The following is a 23,323-nucleotide window of genomic DNA, read 5'->3' as shown; positions in this document are numbered from 1 at the left end:
ATGGTATTTACTTGTTTTATCCCCTGAAGGGCATTCATAACTATGCCTTCTTTCATTATGTCTAATAAAAAGAAACACTAAGTTTCTTTTTTTTTTCTGTTGGAAGGAACAGAAAGATAGAAAATTTTAAAGCCGTGGTACTTCTATATATGAAAAAGCCCATACAATCCACCTAACCCTCCTCACCATTTCCTATGAAATTGCCAGGAATAAGTACATTCATTAAAATTCATCTCAAACAGCTGTCACAACTGCAAAGTTACTATCTTTTCCAATTTTTGTGTGAGAGCTCTTAATGTTCCTGAAAATACTCAGCATCATGTACATACTATTGTTATTTGCAGCTTTTGATAGTATATTACAAGCCAGCTCAAGCTGTCAGAACATTAAGAAAAACAAAAACAACCAGCCAAAAAAAAATAAATTTACTGTCCATAAGAGAACACTGCAAATATATTCTGAAGACCCAATTTTATTATTCACATATTCAAATGTTTTCATTCATGCTGTATTAAATGCTCATGGATACAAAATAACACCGGGGACTTCTCAGTCACATCAAAACATCAGCATTTTCAACCATCATCAAAAAACACAGGTTTCCCTCTCTACCTTTTGGAGATCTAAAAGCTGCAAAGAGATAGATACAGGTAGGCAAGGTGCTGAGTGCAACTTAGTAACACTAGAGAAATGAACACTGGTAATAACTGAGGCCTCAAATTATTTAAAACACACACAGACAAATGACTTAAATTCTCAGAAGTGTAAGAAAACAAAGAACTGTTAAAACTGCTGCTTTTTATTATTATTATTATTCATTCTTACAGGTGAGCAACAAATTAATGCAAGACTTGGTGGCTAAATTGATGAACACCACCAATAGACATAACAGACTTCTAAAGTAAGTAGTTTTGCTGCTTGAAAACTTAATTTAGTATCTGAGGTTCCAATATTGCCCTCACTTGTCTTGCCTACTTACTTTCACTTTCTGTATTTTTATTTGACTAAATCTAATACTTTTTCTAACTTGATATCCGTGTTTAATAATGGAAAGATATCACCATTTCCTTTCCACTGTTACCTTCAAACACAACCTTTATCTTATCTTAACAATGTCCCTCCAAAGTAGAACTCCAGTTTTAACCAACTTAGACAGTTGAGGTGTTCATGACTGGGCTTGAATCACGTACGGGAGAAGACAAACAGTATGAGGAACTCAGGACAAATTCAAAACACACCTGCAGTCCCTTTCCTCTTGTTAAAGCCCAGAGCAGAACAAATACAAGAGATATTTCAATGTAGTAACCTCCTGCAAACAGTACAACATTAAGAGGAATAGGTCTAATCTGAAGTACTTTTCATTCCCTACGAAGAAAACTGCCCCCAGCCTTCTCTCAGCAAAGCTATGAAGTATCAACTAGATGAGGAGATGAGAAATGACAGTTCTGACACTTGCTCAATGCCAGAGGAAAGATTTCTCAGAGGGCAGAATGAGGAGTTTGGTTGCCAACAATTAGTTAAATCAACAATTGGACATTTTAGGTTATTCTGATACAAATGAAGATCACAGTATAAAACAATTTAAACATGGATAAGAGATATTGGCTTAGCTCGTGGTTTATTTTCAGTTTGTTTCAACAGTCAGATGAAATACAAATACCTGAAATACATAGGTAGAATAATATATAACTTAAAATAACAGGAACAAAGACTCCAGTAAGACTTACTTTTCCTTTCCCTCCTTCCGCCCTCCTTTTTTCTGGGGAGGGGCAGCTACCAAACTATTCATTCAAACAATTAACAAAATAATATGCTTCATATTTACGCTAAAAAATATTACTTGTTTTTCATAGGATAATGATGCGAAAATAGCATCTCTAAAATAATGCTCAAAATGGTCCATAGCCTGTGTTCCAGAAATATAAACAGTAGAAACTGCACATTCATTAACTCCAAAGAACAGATGAACAAAAGCTACATGGGCAGCATACGCTGAAAAGACTCTGCTATGCATGTTCTTATTTAGTATGCTTGGTCTGTGTATGATAACTTCTATTTGTTTTTGTTTTGGAATGACATTCCATTTGAATTTCCATAATGCAGTTTCTGTACAAGGCTTTTGAAATAGCATACTGATATCAGAAACGTGGCTTAATATGGATGCTTGCCTCTTCCATCAGGATAGGTCAAGCTGTGTAATAAGGAGCTAAAATATTTTCTGGCTCCAGAACAGTAAGAGTGTGTTCTCATCCAAAGGGAAATTGCTTATATAAACTTCATCACACGTTTACATGTTGTGGCAGAACAAAAGAAATATTACTTCACTTGTTCCAAGACATTCTGTATTTTAAACATTGTCATTTTTTGTATGACTAATATTTTATCTTTTTCCCCACTCATTTCATTTTCAGTTTTCATAGTTTTCATGTCTACTTCAAAGTCTGCTTTAGTCCCACATCAATCTTCTCCATGAGCTGCACAAAAAAATTACAAATCCAGATGTGGTTAAAACATACACAATGATTGATTTTGTAACAGAAGACTATAAAATAACTTCCAAAAAGTCAAGTACATTACCAGATTGCTAACATGAAGAGAATTAAAAACTAAAAAACAAACAAATATATATTGTTATGTGTTCCTATTTAGAAGTATCTAATGAGAGAATTATAGAATGGTTTGGTTTAGAAGGGTCCTTAAAAACCATCCATTTCTAGCTTCCCTGTTGGCAGGGACACCTCCTGCTGGACTGTTGCTCAGAGCCCAGTCCAGTCTGGCTTCGAATATCTCCAAGGATAAGGTGATCTGTTCCAGTGCCTCACCACCTTCATGGTAAGGAATTATTTCATTAAATTTAAATTAACCTTCTTTTAGTTCAGAGACATTATTCCTTGTTCTATCACTACACCACTACACTCCTAGACAAAGATTTTATTTCTAGCTTTCCCACTGGCCTCCTTTACACATCAGAAGACCCCTGTAAGGTTTCCCCGGAATCTTCTTTTCTCTAAGCTGAACAATCCCATCTCTCTCTGTCTCTCTTTGTAGGAGAGGTGCTCCAGTCCTCTGATCATCCTTGTGGCCTCCTCTGGAATCATCATAACAGCTCCATGTCCTTCTTGCGCCAGGAGCTCCAGGCCTGGACATAGTATTCCAGGTGAGGCCTCAGAAGGGGACAATCACCACCCTCACCCTGCTGGCCATCCCTCTTTTGATGTAGCTCAGGATATAGTAGGCTTTTTGGGCTGCAAGCGCACATTGCCAGCTCACAGCAAGTTTTTCATCAACAAATACTCCAAAACCCTTCTCCTCATGGATGCTCTCAATTTATTCTGGCCCAGCCTGTAATTTTGCTTGGGATTGCCGCAACAGAGGTGAAGGGCCTTGCTTTGACTTCGCAAAACTTCATAAACATTATCAATGGATACTTTACTCTCTAAATGACACAGGGATAAAGATCTGTTTCCCAGAACCTCATCATACAGCAAGACAGCTTTATACTCTGTATATCACCTGCCCCACCTATAAAGTAACTCTTGCCAAGAATTTTTTTTTCTTGTTGTTTTTTCCTTTTATTTTTTACACTCAATCATGAATAACTTTATTTTTAGCAACAGTTTCCATCTTAGAAATATAATCCAGCCTCTCCTTCCCTTTCCTAACCACAAAGGGTATTCTCTTACCCAACAGAGAGCTGTAACTGACCAGCCCCAAGCTGAGAGATAAAGTCTTTACCTTCAATCAAGAGTTAAGACTTACGACATGGCTGCAACGAGTTACGTAACTACCAAGCGTGCCAAACATCTTGCGTCTTGTCAGCCCTCATTAAATATCTACACCGATAAAGAGATAGCAAACATGAATAAAGCAGCAAGGAAAAAAGAAAAAAGGTAAATGCAAAAGCTTATCGCCTTTGTCATTTGGTTAAAAAAGTGTAAAAGAAAGCAATTGCAGCTCTTAACACAGCCAATGAATGAATATGTAGGATATAACACACTTCAAGTAGGAGCCGGTTTTTTTCCAACTTGACAAGATATGTTCATGCCTACTTAGGCGAAGCTCCCAAACTTTCTGGGCTACCCATACTCAGATTCTTCGCTTGCCAGCAGCGCCCGATGGATGCGGGCAGTTCACAGATACGATCCCCTCCCGTGCCGCCCTGCAAACCGTCCCTTGGGGCCGAGTACCGATACTTACACACCGAGGACGTGCAGGTAAACGCATACACGTGCCGGCGGTACCGCAGGCGCAGCCAGGCGGACTCCTGGGAAGAAGCGCGCAGCCCGCAGCGCGGGGGCACGGGGCCGGCTTGGGGCAGCGGGGGGCGACGGGGGGTGAGGAAGGAAGGGGGCTGTGAGGAAGGGAGCGGGCCGAGCCGGGCATGGAACCGCGGCCAGTACCGAGGCCGCACCTCAGCAACAGAAACAACTCATTCCCGCGAAACACGGCCGCGGTAGCGGCTCCACCGAGCCCGGCCCCCAGATTCCGTCAGCAGAGTACCGGCCTACGACTCGCCAGCACCGCCGCCCACCCTACCTGAGCCCGCCGCGGAAGCGCTCTCCTCGCTACCCAGGGCTCGCGCCGGCGCTCCCACCGCACTGCGCATGCGCAGACCGCCCCCTGAGTGCTACCGCCCCTCCTACTGGCGGAGGTTGTCGGGAGAACAGCTCCAGGCCACAGGCGCCAAGGCACGCCGGGAGCTGTGGTCCTGGAGGGCCGCACGGCATCCTGGGATTTGCAGTCCGCCGCCGGGGTGCGGGGCGGCGGCTCTAACCCGCTCCTGCGGTGAGCGGCCGTCATCTGCGCCGCTCCCTGCGCCGCTCCCTGCGCTGCCGGGTCCGTGCCCGTGAAAATCCGCTGTGCCCTGCGCGGTTCGTAGTACTGCGGAAGCGTCGGTTTTCTCCTCCCCTACGCCTACCCGGCTTCCTCAGAACGGAACCGGCGGGAGAGTTTGATGGCGTCGCCTAGCAGCGGCCTCCGCCGCCATCACCGTTCCGGCGGAGCGGTGAGGTCGGGGGCGGCGGCGACGAGCGGCAACGGAGCTGCTCTGAGGAGAGCGGTCCTCGGCGGGGGCGGCCAGGGGAGCCGCAACGCGGGCGGGGGCTCCGGTGCTGGGCGGGAGCGTCCGGGAGGTGCCCGCAGATGGTTACACAGCACACCGCTGCCTCTGTGCCACTGAGGTTTCAGCTGTGCCCCCTTACGAAGGTGGATGCAAAATAAGGCTTTTTGCTAGTTTAATAGCGGTGAAATGGAGGCAGAGCTGTCTTACAGCAGCATCCTGGAGGGATCCTTGTCAGGACCAGAGTGTATCAATCGCAACAAAATAGGAGCCCTGCACAAGATCCTATTTTAGTTGTGGTTTTGTAGTTCACATGTAGTGTGAACAAAGCACATCTCCCACGTGCCTGTGCTATTTCCTGGTATTTAATGGCAGTCGAGTACATATATAGGACTCAGTTACACATTAGATGCATCTTTATGGAAGAGGAACTGCTGTTGGTCGTGGTGCTTGATTTCACTGTGATGAAATCTGTATCACTGCATGGATCACTTGGCAAGTAAAAGCATGAATTCTACTGACGGGAAGAGATCAGCTACGTTTTACGAAGAAGAAATATCAGTTTTATTGTACTTTAAATACATATCTACAATAGAACATACTGTGTACTTAGTTTGTGCCACCTGTGTCTTAGCGGAGGTGATGTCCCAGTAATAAAGACTATTTTACTTACATACATCTCTCTCTCCCCATAGATATCATGTCAGGAGTGATACTTTCTTAAATAAGTTATTCTGTAAGTCAGGAAGAGAAAAAGAGAAATGAAGGAAAGTAGGAAAGGTTGACAGTAGTAAGGCTGTGAATTTGCTCTCAAATAGTTCTAATTAACAGTCATTTTACATCCATGTTTTATACATCTTGTTGCTTAAAAAATTTAAAATGTTAAAAAAACCGAGGATCTTGAAATCAAGTAACATAGGATTATCTGAAGTGGTGAGAATGCCAAAATCACGTACGTGCCTGCTTGTGATTTTCTTGTATTTTCTGTTGTCATTTATAAGGAAGAAGAAAAGCAAAAAAAAGTATATATATTTCATCATTACCAGATCATGGACTATACAGAGTGCTGATTTCCTTAAATATTTAACAAACATTGAAGACTTGCCCAATGCTCTGAAGGACTTAACATATTCAAAGAAGATGACAAAATGGTGATTTTTGTCGTCTGTTAGGAATAAGGCTGGATTTTAAAGATTTAGAACTGTACTCTCAGATTGCTCAGGCAATGGGAATGTAATACCTGTTCAGCCTTTCATTAAGGAAGGAAATTTTAGTTTTTGAGTCTTTAAATGATGTCTAGTGAATGAGGGAAGTGATCTTGAAATATGCTTTATAATAAATCTTTGTTACGTATATTTACTGAACTTGATTTTTTTTTCCCCCAGATATATTCCCGTTATATCATTAGTTTATTGGATAATAATGAATTAAATGTCCAGCTTATTTTTATTTCTTTTTTAATTTTCTTAACCATTTATATCGTTTTAATAATGTAGTGATATGTAAGGTCTAATGACATTTTTTTTAACTTAGTAGAATCTAATTTTTTAAGTATTGACAATATAGGCCATAGATAGCTCCAGAAAACATTATGGATCATAGAATCATAGAATGGCCTCAAGGATCATCAAGTTCCAAACCCCCTGCCACAGGCAGGGTTGCAAACCACTAGATCAAGTACTTGATCAGATTGCTCAGGGCCACATCCAACCTGACCTTAAACACCTCCAGGGATGGAACATCCACAACCACTCTTGGCAGCTTGTTCTAGCACCTCACCACTCTCAGCAAAAAACATAATAATCCAAAGTTTTCAATCAATTCTTCCTTTTTCAGGTACTGTATTGTCTTCTGGGTGTGTGAGAAGTCATTGTGACCCACAGCAACCAGCAAGTAAGCTTTAGCATAAAGATCTGCATTAATTTGCATAAGGTTTTTGTCAGTTACTGGGTGGCCTGCTGTCCTTTATTCAGTTATTCTAGTCAACAGGAAAGGATGCTTAATACAAGAGTTTAGTATCCTACAGATGACTACAAAGAAGTGAATATCATAGCATCAAATGAAAGCGTTCGTTGTTCAAATATAATAAATAAGGATTTTGTGATTTTATGGAGGTTTTATTTTATGAGGTTTAGTTCAAAGAGCAGTAGAATTTAAGAAGAACCAAAGGAAATTTGGAAGGGAAAATTGAAGTTTCTCTTGTGTCCAGATATTCAACGTTTGAATTTCAAATTCTTTGATTGTGTATGATCAAATGTGTATGAGTTTTTTGTGCAAAGAAAAAATAGTTTTACTGTTATCTTCTTGTTTACAGTATGCTAAAATATGAACAGAAAATTAATTAGTACTAGAAAATCCATACAGTTATTAAAATAATTTTGTGCTTCACTGCTTAGCCTCCTTTAAATTATTTCACTGATTGGCAGCAACAATGTCTGACAATTGTTACTTCTATCTTTTGTTTCAGGAAATATAATATAAAATCAATATGGCACCCATTCTAGATTGGAAGAAGCTTATGAGAGTAGATCCAGATGCTCTGCCTCGGCAAGAAGAACTAGCAGACACATTGTTTGAGACTCTGTCCAAGGTACTCAAGGGGAAAGTGGAACGTACAGCTTTCGCTATGCATTCTTCCCTAACCTGATTTTGCTCTTTCTCATGCATAAATTATTTATTTTGTGAATTTCAGTGATATTTGTATAAAAACACTATTATCTCTTCAGGTTGATGGGAAAGACTTGAAAAATGAAACTCCTGAACAATTGATGCATCTATTTAAAATTACTCAGTCACTGATGAAGGTTTGTATTTGTAATTCTCACTTTCTCCAATTTTCTAGATACATTTGCTTTTTAAAATTTATTTATTTAAATGAAAACATTAATGATTACTCTTTTTTTTCTTCTTTTTTCTTGTGCATTGAACATACTGCTTACTTTTGAGATCATTTCATCAGAGGGAAGTGAAGTGAATAGGACAAGCATTGTTATGTGGTTAGGGAATCTTAGTTTTAAATGCAGAAAATGCAAACAATATCTCAGAAATGAGTTATTAATGATGGTTTTAACTTCAAACAAAGTTACTGTGGTGGGTTGATGTTTTGCAGTAGCTTCAACAGTGTCTATATGAATGGAAGAAACTACCCTAAAACTGATCCTATAAATCTGTCTCAGTGTCACACTCATAAACATACTGAAAACAAGAAATAAGACCTGCACAGCTCAGCACGTTGTTTTTAGAGAAGCTTTTTTTTTCCATTTCTTATTTTCAGCTGTGTGCTTTTGAATGTTTAGACAGCTTCATTGTAATAAATTACTAAAGAAAATATTTCAGCAATCTGAAGTTCTAAATTGAAAAAAATAGAAAACGGAAAAAAATAGAAGAGGTTTCTTTTTTTGTGGAAGAAACTTTTGTAAATGTTTCATAATCCTAAACTTGAGATCTGTGGGACACCCTCTTAGTTTGCATTAGTAGTAAATCATCTTCCTTTGCTTAGTGTGATTTTTTTTCCCAGATGAAAGCTCAAGAGGTAGAACTGGCGCTGGAAGAAGTTGAAAAAGCTGGGGAAGAGCAAGCCAAATGTGGTAAGCAAATCATATTATGCTCTTCGTAAAGGATTTGTTAAATTTATTTGTTAGGTTTGTTTGTTTGTTGTTTCTTTAAATTTAGGAAAATGAATGAAATCCCAACTGATTTGTAGTCAGTTGCTTCAGTAATACCAGATATTTAAGTTGATTAATATTGAGTTCATCATTGTTGCTTTGTGTACACTGCTGGGTAATTCACTGTACCTGTTCTATTTTAACAGAAAGTCTATTTAAAACAAAGATTATGAAGCTGGAAAGTGAATTACAGGTAATTTAAAGCATTTTAAAATGGTTTTAGTTTATAGAATGCTGGGGGGGGTGGTTCTTGATTATAATGTGTTTTGTTTTGTTTTTAAACACTACAATTTTAACCAGTTAAAGAGATATAATAGCCTTAAATTTTGGTTAACACTTTTTTATTGGCTTTTGAGTATTCACCAGTCTTATTTTTACAAAGAACTGTATATACAATGAAATTTATTTTAGTAAGTCCCATTTATTTTTAGCAATTTGTTTTTTTTTGTTGAAGGAAGCTAGTGAGGCCTTCGTCTTGTGTTTCCTGAATATTAGCCGTAGCATCTTTTTTTTTTTCTTTTTAAATGCATTTCTATTTTGAAGAACGGTTTGTTATGTCACTTCTATATTCTCAAGATGGCACAAAGTTCAGCTGGTGGTCGTGATACTCGTTTTTTGCGTGATGAGATCCGCCGACTGGAGAAACAGGTAGAACAGAAGGAGAGACAATTAATAGACATAGAGAAGGAACTGGAAAAAGAGAAGAAAGTGAATGAACAGGTAAGAAAGGCTTCAGTTTGATATCTCTAAAGCAGGTGAGAAACAATGTTTAAAAGTTTGACATTCTGACAAGAGCCTCTGGAATAAAAAACAGTGATGGAACAGAGTCACTGTTTTGTTTCTGGTCTTTGCTTTTGTAATCTGTGATGTTAGCTTTATATATTTGTATGTACATATGTATGTAACTATATACACAATAAAGGTTTTATTATCTTATTCTAGCTTGCTCTTCGAAATGAAGATGCAGAAAACGAGAACATCAAATTAAGGAGAGAGGTTAGTAAAGAATGACTGTTTATTTACTTAGTAGGTTTTACATTTTTAGTTTTCTATACAATTTTTTACATGATATGGTATTAAACTACATTCTATAGCATTTCCTGTTACTGATATGAAGAAGTTAGGAGATTTTAATCAGTTTTCACTGATTTTTATTATATATCTACTTGCGATCAGGATCTATGCTTGGGTTTACAGTCCTAAGATTAATGTTATTTGGACTTTGGTTATTTGAGTTTTTAGTATTTTTTAGTATTTTTATTAAATGCTATTGACAAATGTCTTAGATGGATAGCAGTCAGTTGTAGTTGCTTTTATACCTTTAAAATCTGTAATCTTCCAATAAATGGTAACGTGTAAAATTAATGTTCCGGTGCAAACTTGAAAATCATTCCTTAGGCTTTTTTATCTATGTGTGTGTATGTACATATACACATGCATGGGTATGTAGGGAATTCTACTTTGTTTTGCTTTTATGTTGATTCCTACTTAGTCTGTATAAAGCAAAGGTACTTTCTAATATTTTTCATGCTTTGTTCTCTTGCTCTTGTTCTCTCCTTTTTAATCAGAAGAAAAAACAAATAAAGAGAAAGGTGAGGCATTTAAATTTTTAAAAGCAGACTATAGGAGTTTAGATGAGTTTGACTGTCTTAGCCCTTTGTGTTAGCTTGCTAGAAAAAAACTTTGTTTTCAGACCTTCAAAACAGATTCATTGCTGGATTGCTTTCTCTGCAGAATGAACAGTTGCGTCAGGATGTAGTTGACTACCAGAGGCAAATAGATTCCCATAAAGAAACAGTTCTATCACGAAGAGGAGATGATTCTGATTACAGATCTCAGTTGTCCAAAAAGAACTTTGAGCTTGTCCAGTATTTGGATGAAATTCAGGTAAAATGAATGCTGTTGAGTATTTATTAGACTGTTACTGACAATATGTTTTTCACAAAAGCTATGCCAAATAACATGCCAAATCACGTGGATTAAGGGATTTTTCAATGCAGTTGGGTTCTGTGATGTATACATTTTCTATCTGTAAATGTTTGAAGAAATGAAGCTTAATAAACCTACTGACACTGGGATATGTTCAGCGCTTAGCCCATAGGATTTGTTGAATTTGAGGAACCAGAGGTGAAATACTCTATTCTGGGGTAATTTATACTTTAAAGAACTACATTTAAGGTAGCTTTCAGTTTCTGGTTATTCATTTAAGATGCACATTTCTTAAAAGCAGCGGATTCTTAAATTTTGCAGAATTTGACTGAAACTAACGAGAAGTTAGACATTCAAAACCAAGAAATGAGGAAGAATCTTGAGGAATCAGTGCAAGAAATGGAGAAGATGACTGATGAATATAATAAAATGAAACTAATTGTGCAACAATCTGATATTGTTATGGATCAGTTAAGAAAGGAGAATGAACAGTACAAATTTCAAGTAAGAACTAACGTTTATATTATTGAGTGTAATTTGTTTTATATTGCATTCTCGTATTTTAGCTTAATTTAAAAAACATTCAATATATCCAGTTAAAAACATGTGCTCTGCTGAAATAACACTTTCTGGAAATAATATGATCTTTAAACTTGATGCAAATATTTAAACTTGATTGCAGATCACAAAATACTTTCATACAGTTCTAGTCAGACCGTGTTCTTAGAGCCAGAATTTTACCTTACTTCTTTAATGCTGTTCTACTAAGTTGTATGTGTTTGGTGTAGTGTGTTTGTACATACGTGTTTTTTAAGTAAAGCATTTTTTTTTTATGTCAGATTGATCCAAATTACATTTCTAGGTTCAGGAACTTTCAGACCAGCTGAAAGCAAAGAATGAGGAAGATGATCCTCTCATGGCAGCTATAAATGCAAAAGTTGAAGAATGGAAGGTACTTTTAATACCTTTTTTTATTATTTTAAGGATTACTTCAAGCATTCTGATGGTATTTTATTTACCTTTTCAGAAAATCTTGGCTTCGAAAGATGATGAACTCACAGAATATCAACAAATGTTGTTTAACATGAAAGAGGAAATGAAAATGGCCCGACTTGATGTAAACAGAAACAGTATACTGGCCCTTCAGCAGGTACAGTCTATGTGATAAGTTTCATGCTGTCTTGCTCCAATTATAGAAGGGAGTAATATATGTGTACCCAATGGCAAGATTACAACACAACAGGTCAAATATTAGCCTGACCAGCTTATTACAAATCCTAGTTTCTTAGGGAGTTGGGAAGATAGATGATAGAAAAGAGATAGGAAATAAAAGCAAGGAGTCTTTGTAGAAAGCAAGAGAGAGAGTCACCATCAGGATTCCCGAGTTGTTCGTAGTTCAGACGTTGATTTTCAGTAGTGATGGGTCGTTAGAGTTGTGTTGTTCAGTTGATGAAGACTGCTAACAATGACAGTACAAACTTATTTGTAAGTCCAGTGTGGTCGAGTCAGCTCTTCTTGGAGTGATGGCTTCTGGCTTTGGCATCTTAGCAGGAACTCTTTTGTTCCTGTCTTCCAGGACATAAATCAGCTGATAAGGGGGACCAGGGAGGCTCCCACCTGTATCATGTTTTCACAAGATACAATGTTATCATTCCACAATCTCCTGTACCAAGCAAGAGTAATTTGCTTAAAAGCCAGGTCTTCCTTCAGTAAACTCTCCTGATCTTTCAAGTGTAAAATTGTCCACAATGAGATGATGTTGATTGCCACACAGCAACACCCACCACTCACCTCCTAGATAAGTCAGCCTTACCACAAAAAATGCCTCAGAAAGCGAGCTTTGAGCCAAGAAAAAAGAAGGGTTCAGATACGTGCGTAGAAATTACCATTCAGTAGGTAAACTACTGACCAAATAGTTTAGTCTTTCATAGTTTGCAAGTACTAGAATATTGTGTTACTCATGTTTGAGAATTATGAGGCAGATTGATTTATTCCACCACAAAATTACCTTAATCTGCACTAAGGAAATGTCTTTTTCTGTATGTACTGAGCTTTTGATAGTCAGTTCTATTGCTTTTATATTTATCTTTTCTAACTATTTGCAGAAAGATTGCTTTAACATCTGAGCATCCAGAATTTAGTGTTGATAAATTATAGTTGAGTTTATCTTCTAAACCTGTCAAGGAAGAAATTCAGCTTGTGAAAGCTAGCTGAATTTAAGTATCTCTTTTATTAATCTAAAATAAGATAATTCATTATAATTTTGAATTTCTCAATGTTCTTGACAAACTTTTCAAAATATTCAAAATAATCTCACTTCTCATTAGGAATTCTGGAATGTATATTATGGGCCTTTTCAGACTAAATAGTTTAATGAGATATAATTATGCAGTCTTACAGGACTGGGAACTGATAGCTTCTCAGTAGAAAATAAAAAAACTAACTTACGTTCAACTTATCCTCTGATAATCATAAGTTGAAAGCAGCTGAAGAAATATTTGATAAGCAGTCGAACATTCTGTTTCTAACTGATTAGATGGCTGTAGAATTTGATTTTTGGACAACAGTCACTAGCATGCTATTTTGAACAGTTTGTGGAAATAAACACATTTTAAAGAGAGTATATAAAAACTAAAGTTAATACATTGTGTTGTAACTCAAAATGGACTAAGCTTGTTGTAGTTCGGTGTATATGCAGATTTTAAAGGGTTATGTTTAGCTTCTTAACAACTTTGCCAAGCATGTGATATATTTTTCCTTTAAGAAACCTTGAAATTTTGTTTTTCATAAATTTGATGTTAAGCAAGTTAAGCAACTCTTGAAATTTTTATATCATATAATTATTTTCTGTAATTTTTTTTTCAAGTCTCTATTTTTCTTTTTTTTTTTTTTTTTTCCTTAATGACACCAGAAATAAAATTGAGCCTTCTGCGATATTTCTAAAGTTTGTGTAAAAGCATAGAAATAATGTTAATGGAACTTTTATAATCTATGTCTACCAATGTATACACGTATGCATGTTAAGTAAGATTTGGTTTGAAGTATTAAAAGTTGAACGATTGGTTGAAAGTTAGCCTGCAAGTTATGTGTTACATACGATGGATTGTTAGTCTTCCCAATCTTGAATATATAACTCTCAGTTCCTACCACCTGTTAATGAGGAGATAGTAAGAAATCTGTTTGGTCTAAAACTTTTTATCATGCACTGGCTTAACTCTTAGAGAACTGTTCTATGTAAAATTGATAAAATAGTGCCTCAGAATGTTCGTGTTATTCAAATGCTTTATTTTTACTCTTTCTTTTGTTCTCCTTGCTTTGCCTTTAAATATGCTACTTCTAGCTAATATCTGAACTCTATGCTGTAAGTATAGTATATATGCTTGTTGTGTAATTATTATTATTTTTTTTGTCATCGTTACTTTTCAGTTATCATGTACTTCTGAAGAAATGTGTTCTGTACAAGTAGTTTCTGTGTCAGTAAAGAGGGATTTCTTTCATAGAGCTTCTCTTTTTCTGTTTTTTTTTTTTTTTTTTTTTTTGAGTGTAGAAGAGTGAGATGGCCAGTAAAGAACTTCTTCAATTTTTATTTTTTTTTTTTTTTTGTAGGGTGTGCAAGAGCGAGATGCTCAGATAAGACTGCTTACAGAGCAAGTCGAACAGTATACCAAAGAAATGGAACAAAATGCATTTCTTATTGAAGAATTAAAAAATGATCTCCAAAAAGATAAAGGTAAGCTGAGCATGTTATTTTAAGATATGTTAAAAGGAAATTAAGAAGGAGTAAATGTTATAGAAACATAGAATCATTTCAGTTGGAAGGGACCTTTAGAAGTCACCTTTACAATTCCCATGCAATGAACAGAGACAGCTATAGATAAATGGCTTACTCTGGGAGAAAGCTTTAAAAGTCTCTGCACTCGTTCTGCTTTCCATATAGTCTCTAACACCGAAGATTTGTTCATTTTGCCAGTCTGGTTTTGCTAATCAAAGCACCACAGAAGAAACGTACCAACAGATTAGCTTAAAATTATACAATCATAGAATTTATTGAGTCGGAAGGGTCCTTTAAAGGTATCTGGTCCAATTCCCCTGCAATGAGCAGAGACAGCTACAGCTAAATCAGATTGATCAGAACCTCGTCCATCCTGCCCTTGAATGTCTTCAGGAATGGGGCATTTGCCATCTCATCTTGGGCAATTCATCCCAGTGCCTTACCACTCTTATTGTGAAAAATCCTTTTCCTTATATCCAGTCTGAATCTCCCCTTATTCAGTTTGAAACCATTTCCCCTTGTCTATCACAACAGACTCTTGTCTGTTTTCTTCTTTCTTACAGTCTCCCTGTAGATAATGAAAAGCAGCTATCAGGTGTCTTTGGAGCCTTCTCTTCTCCAGGCTGAACAGCCCCAGCTCTCTCAGACAGACTTCATAGGGGAGATGTATTCTTCAGAAATACCAAAAAAAAATTTGAAATATATAAGTAATATTTATCTCTTGATTTTTTTTTGTTCATTTCCATTTATCATATATGCAAGTATAGTTTAAATTACTTCACAGTATTTCAGTGGGCTTTAGAGGTAACATCAAAAAATAAATAATATTTTTATTTTATTTAGCTTTATTTATTTATAAAAGTAAACCTACTAGTCTTTATAGGTTAGAGTGCAATATACAAGAACTCACCTCTGTAAAGACCTGCAAATGATTTATTACATACAATTCAAAATAAATTCTGATGTCTCTTATATGCATACTTCTTATAAAGGCTGTTTTAAGGAACAATTGGAAAAAAAAAAAGCTCTAATATGTAGCCTTTTGTACTTGCTTAAAAGAACAGGTAATGAAGATCTCCTTTATAACATTATTTGAAGTGTTTCTTGATTAGGTAGAATTTCTAACTGAATTGTCACCAGATAATTGTTTTTCTTTCCAGGTCTCTCAACTGTTGCTCAGCAGAATCGCCTAGGAGAAATGCAAGAAAAATTAAAACTACTAGAAGAGAGAACTAAGGAGGCTGAGAAATCAGCAGATCTAGCAGAAGCAGATGCTAGAGAAAAGGATAAAGAACTTGTTGAGGCTCTGAAACGAATGAAAGACTATGAACTGGTAAACAGTTGGTTCAAGTGGACAGAATATTTCATCATAGTTTTAGCAAATCATTTTCTCTTTGCGTTTTATTGATTGGGTTCTAAATTAGAAATTAAATGAATGTCTTCCAATGCTATTTTTTTTTTCCTTTTATAATAACCTTACTGCTCACTAATTGCATGTAGTTTGTTAACTGTATGTAAAAACGTTTTCAAATTGGCCATATTAACATATGAACATTGGCTGAATGTGAGTGAAACCAATTGAACATTAATTAAAGAGTTATAGAATGATGACATCATTTGATCTTTTTCCTCTGATATCATCACTCCATCATAGAAGGCAACCAGATTGTTCAGGCATGATCTGCCCTTGGTGAAGCCGTAGTGGCTGTTTTTGATCACAGTCAAGATGGAATCTTTGAAAAATCCTATGATAAGTGGACTCAATTTCAAAATGTGCAGAGGCTGCTCTGTAATTAGAGGACAGATTTGTAGGATTTGCTTTTATTTGACAGCATGCTGTAATAAGCACATGTAAAAGAGTGATAATAACTGAAAAACATTTTCTTGTTAAGTATTTAATATTTGATGTAAATAATATACATATGTACATAAAAATCAGGTTCCTCAAAAATTACTTTGACAATTAGATAGCGTGCAAAAAGTGGCACCCTTGGTAAAATTTATATGCCTGAGGAATTAATTTCAAAGATATTTGAAAATTTCAACATTGAAAGTCTTGCTATCCTTTAATGCAGTGATGAAGAATCACTATGGCATGTTTTCCTGAAAATGTTTGCATGAAAGAAGTAGGCATTGCAGTTAGAAATTTGCCATATGCTATGGTCAGCATTTACTTTAGTGGACACTGAGTCAGCCCATCAAGAGAATGCACTCACTTGATCCCTGTAGTCTTCTGGAAGGATTTCTTCACTTGGCTATTGTCTTTATTTTGTTTATCACAGGTCTCTTGTGATTGTTAGCATAAGTTCTGAATCATAGCAGTTTCTTCTTGTTTTGTTTTCAAATAGTATCATCAACTTTGTTACAATGAAACACAGATTTGTAATTTTTTTTCTGAGAGCTATTGGAGGCTTTGTTTATAATTCCCATTTGGATTTTTACAGGGAGTATATGGTTTGGAAGAGGCTATTGCTGAAATAAAGGATTTAAAAAAGCAAATCAAAATACGAGATCACGAGATTGAAATGTTAATTAAGGAAATCAATAAACTTGAACTTAAAATAAATGATTTTCTTGATGAAAATGAAGAGCTTAGAGAGCGCTTAGGTACGTTATATTTATTACATTTTCAATTACCGATTGTGTAAGAATGTCATGGACTTTCTTTACTATACCAGGTAATTACTTGGAAATACTTATGTGTATTTTGCTAATAGTTGCAAGTAGTTTTAGATAGGACAAAATGAATGAATGTATACTTCTCAATTTATCTTACAGACTCCTTTGGCTGAAGAAAGGAGATTTTTCCATTGCCTTTTAGGTTTTGATTCCTTCTTGATTGTAGATGATTTATTGGCTTCATAATTTGGTATTTAGAAATCAAAACATTGAAATTGTAATTCTAGATTGAAAAACAGGAAAAAAATGGACAGGCTTATTTTTATATGGGTATATCAAAACATAAGTACAGAGAATTTTAGATGATATTTTATTGCAGTTTTTTGAGCAATTGAAGCAAAATTTTGATTTCTTCTGCATAATGTGTGGAAATGCATATATATTTAACCATCAATTTACTATTTTTTTATTCTCCCTGACTGTTATATTATTATTTAAATGGGCTATCTACTAATGACCATTAACATTAATATTCCTTCTTAATGAATGATTACACATTATGTGTGTATACTGTGTTTCAGGTCTTGAGCCAAAGGCAATGATTGATTTAAATGAATTCAGAAACAGCAAAACACTGAAACAGCAGCAGTATAGATCTGAAAACCAGATTCTTTTGAAAGAGGTAAGTGAAAAATCATACTTTTATGTAACTACTGCATTCTAATACTGTGAACAGAATGAAGTACTGATTTTTAATAATATGCAGATTGAAAGACTAGAAGAGGAAAGAATTGAACTGAAAAAACAGATTCGTAAATTGGCTCAGGAGAAAGGAAGAAGAGTTGCCACAACAGGTAGGATATTTTTTGTTACAAACTGTCTTGTGGGAACATTGTCTATAGTTAATAATGCAGCTCTGTTCAATTTATGGTGTTGATTAAGTTAGAAGGTAAAATACTTTTCCCTGAATCTATAAGATGAGGGGAATGGTTTTATGTTTCTGTAGTCTTACAGCCCAATAGATTTTCAACTTGTTGACTAGTAATGCATCACTGTCACTGGTTTGCACTTCTTATATATAGATTATCTCACCATGATTTCCAGTACGTCTTCCTAATAAATACATTTCAGAAATCTTAAAAATTTCTACTCTGTGCTACTTAGGCAAACATAATCCGTTTGAATGGAAAGGTTTACAGCTTCTTACTCTGCAGGCAGAAAAATAGAACTCGGATCTACTAACTGGAATATATTTACCTGTTTGAAGACCAAAAAAAAAATCATAGTCATTTATTTCTTGTACATTTACTTGTAATTAGCACTGGAGGCTGGTGATGTGCACATAACAGACAACTTCACTGAAGAGAAGCAAATGAGTAAGAGGGAATTTGATTTCTTGAACACCCATAATATTGCCGAAGTAAAGGCAAAGGTAGGTTTATAAAGCAAGCTCATAAGCGTTTACTAGGTATCTGTTTCAAATAGCAATAATGTTAGTTTGTAAATGTCTGTTTAAATATTTTCTAAAATCTTTTACTAACTACTTTTAAAAAATCCCAAATTACTATTTTTAAAAAACTTTTCTTTGAATACTAATTAACATTTTTTATTTTCTGTGAGTATAGGCTAGCAACACATATAACATGGAAATGAGAAACACACTTACAGATAGAATAGCATCAGTTAGCCTTTTGAACTACGTGAAAGATATAGCTGAAAGAGTGAGCCTGTGGAAAATCTACCCTGAAGAACTTCTGACAGGCTTGGGAATTTAAATAACTTGGGAAAAAAAACTAGAAATACTTCTTTGCTTCTTTCATTTGCTTCTTTGCTTCATTCACGAATACTTCTTTCATTTAAATTTAAAACATGTGACAAAGTTGCAAGTTATTAATGACAATTATAATTCAGAAACTCTTAGCATAAGAGAACTTTTTCTATCACCAGAACTACTGTTTACATTGGCATCAGGGATATTAGGTAATATAGAAATGAGAGAAATATCAACAAACTCAATATCAGACTATACAGATTTGTTTTCTGCATATCATGGAATGTGGCAGGCCTCAAAAGTAAATAATCAAAACTACAGAAATAAAGAAGTGTGTGTAACTTCTAATTCTAGCAAGGAAGATTTTTGTTTAGGGCCACTTCTTGGCCTATTCTTTTAGAATGACCAGCTATCCAGAAATTTGTTGGTTAAGAGTAAGCTAAGTAGTTATGCAGAATTACAGCTTGAGTAATAAAATAGCCAAACTGAGCAGGTAGTAGATTGTAGGTTTTTTTAAATTAAAAAAAAAAAAAAAAAAAAAAAGAGAAAGAATATTTATATAAATTTTATTTATAGTTTAAATAGCTTTTCTTGATGGCTTTGTTGCTGCCAGGCTATTTCTTTATTAGTTGCCCATGATGTAACACTTCATTTTGGTTCATATACTATATAATTTCACTGTTGAATGTAGTGGATTAGAATATTTTCAAATGTTTCATACTCACTTAACATTTCATAACTGCAGAGTCTTAGAATTTTACTGCTAATATTCTTAATCTGCAGTTTTAATTCTTTTTTTGTTTCTTTAGAATGAGTATCTTGCAAATGAGTTGAGAGAGAGAGAGAGAGATTTGGAAAAGAACAGGACTATAATAGTCAAATTTCAATCTAAATGTAAGTTGGAACAATGTATTTTAAAAAGTACAGAGTGTTATCAGATACCTGCAGATTGCTTGTTTGTTTATTTGTTCTATTTTTTGTGACTGTGACCACAAATATTCACCTTTGCAATTTCTTTTCAATGCAGTTTAGTTTGGTATCTTTCACAATGATTGAATTTGCAATGTACATAGAATTCTTTTATGCAATTTTTTTGATACCATTGTATGGAAATTAGGTTTCTGAATTGATCCAGATGTTACCACAGTGTTTGCAAACATAAATAGCATTTGTTAAATTAGAATTTCTTTGGATTGTCCTTAATGCCATTTTAAAACAAAAAATTGTGTTTATATTTATATGTGTATGCGTTGTCTGTTAATAATGCATGTATATTTCTAATTTTAAAATTAAACCAGTGGTAATAGAAGAAACATAGTTTATTCACACTAAATGCGTTGAACAAGATTCTCTTCTTTTTAAGAACTGGACCTAAGAAAATCTTTAAGTCTGTGAGAGATCTTATTTAAAATGAATGGCCATTTTCCTTGTTTAATTATGCTTTACTTCTCCAAGAAATCTTTGGGAAATTAAATCCAGTTTCTACTCGTGTACACATGTGTGCTATCTGAGGTGCGTTGCGTGCAGACTCTGAAATAGAAACAATGCTAATTTATCTATACAAGGATCTTAATGTTTCCTAGAGAGTTTGAATTCTAAAAATTCTTTTTGGCTTTTCAAAATAGACTTGGTGACACTACTGAAATTGTTTTACATTTTGCAGTTCACTTCTCAATTTTGCAGACAGTCAGGCATGTTTCAAGATGCAGAGAATCTCCTCAAGATTTTTTTGTGTTTATCCGTGTATTTATCTGTCTATATCTGTGTATTTATTTAATGTTTCTAAACAACTTCTTCCATGCTAAAGCTCTGGAATTTCACTTGAGAGACAAATGGTGGTAGGAAAACTGAATGATTTGAGAGTCCTTATTATACCCAAAGAATTTAAATGCTCTGTTTTACCAGTCTGTACCAAGAATTCAAGCAATCTCTCTATTCATCATTGTTACACACAAATATTTGCAAGATAGCTATGTTTCTGAATCTGTGAGAATTGATCAGACAGGCTACTAAAAAGCTTTAGAAAGTTTCAGGAAACATGGAATACTGAAAAGTTCATAAAGTCAGATGTCTTCCCATGAAGGATTTTCTCTATTGTGTTATTGGTATTTCTCCAGCAAAAATCTTCTAAGTTAGTTTTGTCTATATGTAATATGAATAATGTTATATATAAAATCAAGAGATATTATGAAATGTTCCAGTAAATAAATCATCTTATAGTGCTTTTAGACACATTAACAATATTTATTGCAGTAAAAGAATTATCAGAAGAGAATAAACATCTTGAACAAGGAATGAAAGAAATACTGCAAGCTGTGAAGGAAATGCAAAAGGATCCTAGTGTGAAGGGAGGAGAAACAGCCTTAATAATCCCTAGTTTGGATCGTTTAGTTAATGTAAGCTTACTCTCTTACTATTTCTCCTTATACGACTTTTAGGATATATTTCTGTCTTCGATTATTGTATAAATAAATAGTAGCTGGTATATACTTCCTTACAAGTAAAAGTGGGATTGCATAATGTGATTCCTCTGTGAAAATAAATAAATAAAAAAGAACAAAAAGATATAGCAATAAATAAATAAATAAATAAATAAATAAATAAAATTGATCAGATAGCATGAAACTAACTTGGATGAATTTACTGTCCTAGGCATAAAGCTTAAGATAAAAGTTAATTTGCATGTATTACATCTATGCAGGATCTACAGGAAATATCAAAGAACATTATTTAATCATTGTACTGAAAAATTAGTATTTTTAAAAGGAACATATGATCATTTATATCATAGTATATGGTACATATATCATCAGCAAAAAGATGAGTGGATTTTAAAAAGTTAAAATGTCTGTTTTTCTAATCTTTCCTCTACTTCTTCTCTGTTGTGTGAATTAAATGTTTGCTATGCTAGGCTATTGAGTCAAAGAATACAGGGGGAATCTTTGATGCTAGTGTGCACTTGAAAGCTCAAGTTGATCAGCTTACAGGAAGAAATGAAGAATTAAGACAGGAACTAAAACAGACTCAGAAGGAGTCAACAAATTACTCTAATCAGCTGGCAAAAGCAAATGAAAAGGTATACAGTTTATGTTTAAATGATTTATTTTGTACTCGAGGAACGGCTGTTTGATCATTTATAACAAAAGCACACAATGTCTAAGTTGCTGAAATTAGGTAATGTAAGCAATGTAATGAAACAAATCTTTATTGATTGAATTTATGAATTCAAAACATTTTAAGTTCAAATGTTACTGTTTGTAATGTTATTTTGGCCTTGGAATAACCCTATGATCTTGAAACACAAAGAGTGGCCTTGCTATCTTTTGGAAAGAGCTGTATCAAAAAACGCTTACAGATTGCTTTCTTCGAAAAGCCAAAACTGATTAAGTGTTCTAAAAATGGTGAATAATGGTCAAAAATGATTCTTCTGTGTCATTTTTTTGTATACTACATTCTTCTGAATTCGAGGCCAGGAATGAAGAAAGGAATTGTATCTTAGAAGAATACAAATTTAAGTTTGCCCTTGAGGATAGCTTTTGTAATGCAAAAAGATTGCAACTAATATTCTAGAATAATGTTTTGTGTACTGTTAGACTAGAGGACTGGAGAGCCTTTAGGAAATGAAAGAGTGAAGATTTGTTTAGAAAGAAAAATTTGTTTACATCAGATAACCACTGCAATAATTCTATCCTAAACTTTATCTTTTAAAAAGTTAAAATCTGCCCTGATTTTTGAAGTCATCGATCCATTTAGCTCAAGATACTATGCATTTAATAATATATGGAATCACATTATTTTTAAAAGTTTGCTTTCTATGAATGCTTTAGAATGTAAGTGGAATTGAATTACATAGTTAATGACAACTGACTTAAAAATATTGGCAAGCCAATATATTCTCCATCAGTTGGATATTTTTAATGGAATAAAAAGTGTTACTTTATTGGTTTTTTTTTCTTCTTTAGATTGCACAGCTGAATAATGAAATTTGCATATTACGTCAATCAGAATGTGCCAATGTTATCTTCAAAACAGTGAATCTTCCAGAAGGGATGGTTCCTTCAAGTGTTAATATGATTAATTCTTTGAATGAATACTTAATACATCTTATACAGGTAATGCATTTACCCCTTGATATTGAGACGTATAGCTCATTCCTCCAAAATCTACTAGCATGTCATGCATGGACATGAGAAAGATCTCCAAAATTGTTTTGAAGTTTGACATCTTGAAGCTCTTTGGACAATTCTGGTTTTGGGGTTTTTTTAAGCTGTAAAAGTCTTGCTGTGCTATAAACCCAAAAGATTGTAATTACGTATTTGACAACAGTTTAGATTTCTTGTGTTTAAAATCTGAATTTTGATCTAAAAATCTACTTTACAGTTCAACAGCTTTACTCTATGAGAAATTCTCTCATTGCTTTCTGGATTTCACAGCTGTATCTGAACGTGGAATCCCTATGATTCTTCGAAGAACAGAGTAAAAATAACTTGTCTTTTTACTATTCTTAT

At 34.8% G+C, this 23,323-nt stretch overlaps 2 protein-coding genes across 13 annotated transcripts in view; one reads left to right on the top strand and one right to left on the bottom strand.

The window, feature by feature from the left end:
* TMTC3 (transmembrane O-mannosyltransferase targeting cadherins 3) overlaps nucleotides 1-4,689 on the bottom strand; it is a 37,909-nt gene extending 33,220 nt beyond the window's left edge. The window contains exon 1 of one of the 5 annotated variants that reach the window (XM_010708869.4): nucleotides 4,537-4,689. The gene's annotated coding sequence lies outside the window, so the exon portion shown is untranslated. Of the gene's footprint in view, nucleotides 1-3,735; nucleotides 3,834-4,197; nucleotides 4,502-4,536 lie in introns of those variants that run through there. The other 4 variants (XM_010708890.3, XM_010708881.4, XM_010708885.3 and 1 more) reach the window with 4 other exon arrangements.
* Nucleotides 4,662-23,323, top strand: part of CEP290 (centrosomal protein 290) — a 52,413-nt gene continuing 33,751 nt past the window's right edge. For 2 of the 8 annotated variants that reach the window (XM_085222472.1, XM_085222439.1), the window contains exons 1-22: nucleotides 4,666-5,005; nucleotides 6,896-6,952; nucleotides 7,527-7,649; nucleotides 7,786-7,863; nucleotides 8,577-8,646; nucleotides 8,871-8,917; nucleotides 9,301-9,444; nucleotides 9,667-9,720; nucleotides 10,459-10,611; nucleotides 10,975-11,157; nucleotides 11,516-11,605; nucleotides 11,681-11,803; nucleotides 14,260-14,383; nucleotides 15,586-15,758; nucleotides 16,870-17,032; nucleotides 17,626-17,726; nucleotides 17,811-17,898; nucleotides 18,364-18,476; nucleotides 19,625-19,709; nucleotides 21,069-21,211; nucleotides 21,727-21,891; nucleotides 22,778-22,927. In XM_085222472.1, the coding sequence (XP_085078598.1) occupies nucleotides 7,548-7,649; nucleotides 7,786-7,863; nucleotides 8,577-8,646; nucleotides 8,871-8,917; nucleotides 9,301-9,444; nucleotides 9,667-9,720; nucleotides 10,459-10,611; nucleotides 10,975-11,157; nucleotides 11,516-11,605; nucleotides 11,681-11,803; nucleotides 14,260-14,383; nucleotides 15,586-15,758; nucleotides 16,870-17,032; nucleotides 17,626-17,726; nucleotides 17,811-17,898; nucleotides 18,364-18,476; nucleotides 19,625-19,709; nucleotides 21,069-21,211; nucleotides 21,727-21,891; nucleotides 22,778-22,927 (2,349 nt within the window). In that variant the 5' untranslated portion in view covers nucleotides 4,666-5,005; nucleotides 6,896-6,952; nucleotides 7,527-7,547. Of the gene's footprint in view, nucleotides 5,006-5,053; nucleotides 5,206-6,895; nucleotides 6,953-7,526; nucleotides 7,650-7,785; nucleotides 7,864-8,576; nucleotides 8,647-8,870; nucleotides 8,918-9,300; nucleotides 9,445-9,666; nucleotides 9,721-10,458; nucleotides 10,612-10,974; nucleotides 11,158-11,492; nucleotides 11,606-11,680; nucleotides 11,804-14,259; nucleotides 14,384-15,585; nucleotides 15,759-16,869; nucleotides 17,033-17,625; nucleotides 17,727-17,810; nucleotides 17,899-18,363; nucleotides 18,477-19,624; nucleotides 19,710-21,068; nucleotides 21,212-21,726; nucleotides 21,892-22,777; nucleotides 22,928-23,323 lie in introns of those variants that run through there. The other 6 variants (XM_085222481.1, XM_019613633.3, XM_010708849.4 and 3 more) reach the window with 6 other exon arrangements.

The sequence above is a fragment of the Meleagris gallopavo genome, chromosome 1 (assembly GCF_905368555.1).
Source record: "Meleagris gallopavo chromosome 1, MGAL_WU_HG_1.1, whole genome shotgun sequence".
Lineage (NCBI taxonomy): Eukaryota > Metazoa > Chordata > Aves > Galliformes > Phasianidae > Meleagris > Meleagris gallopavo.
Note: the sequence above shows the minus strand (reverse complement) of the source record. Positions and strands in the feature narration are given on the sequence as shown.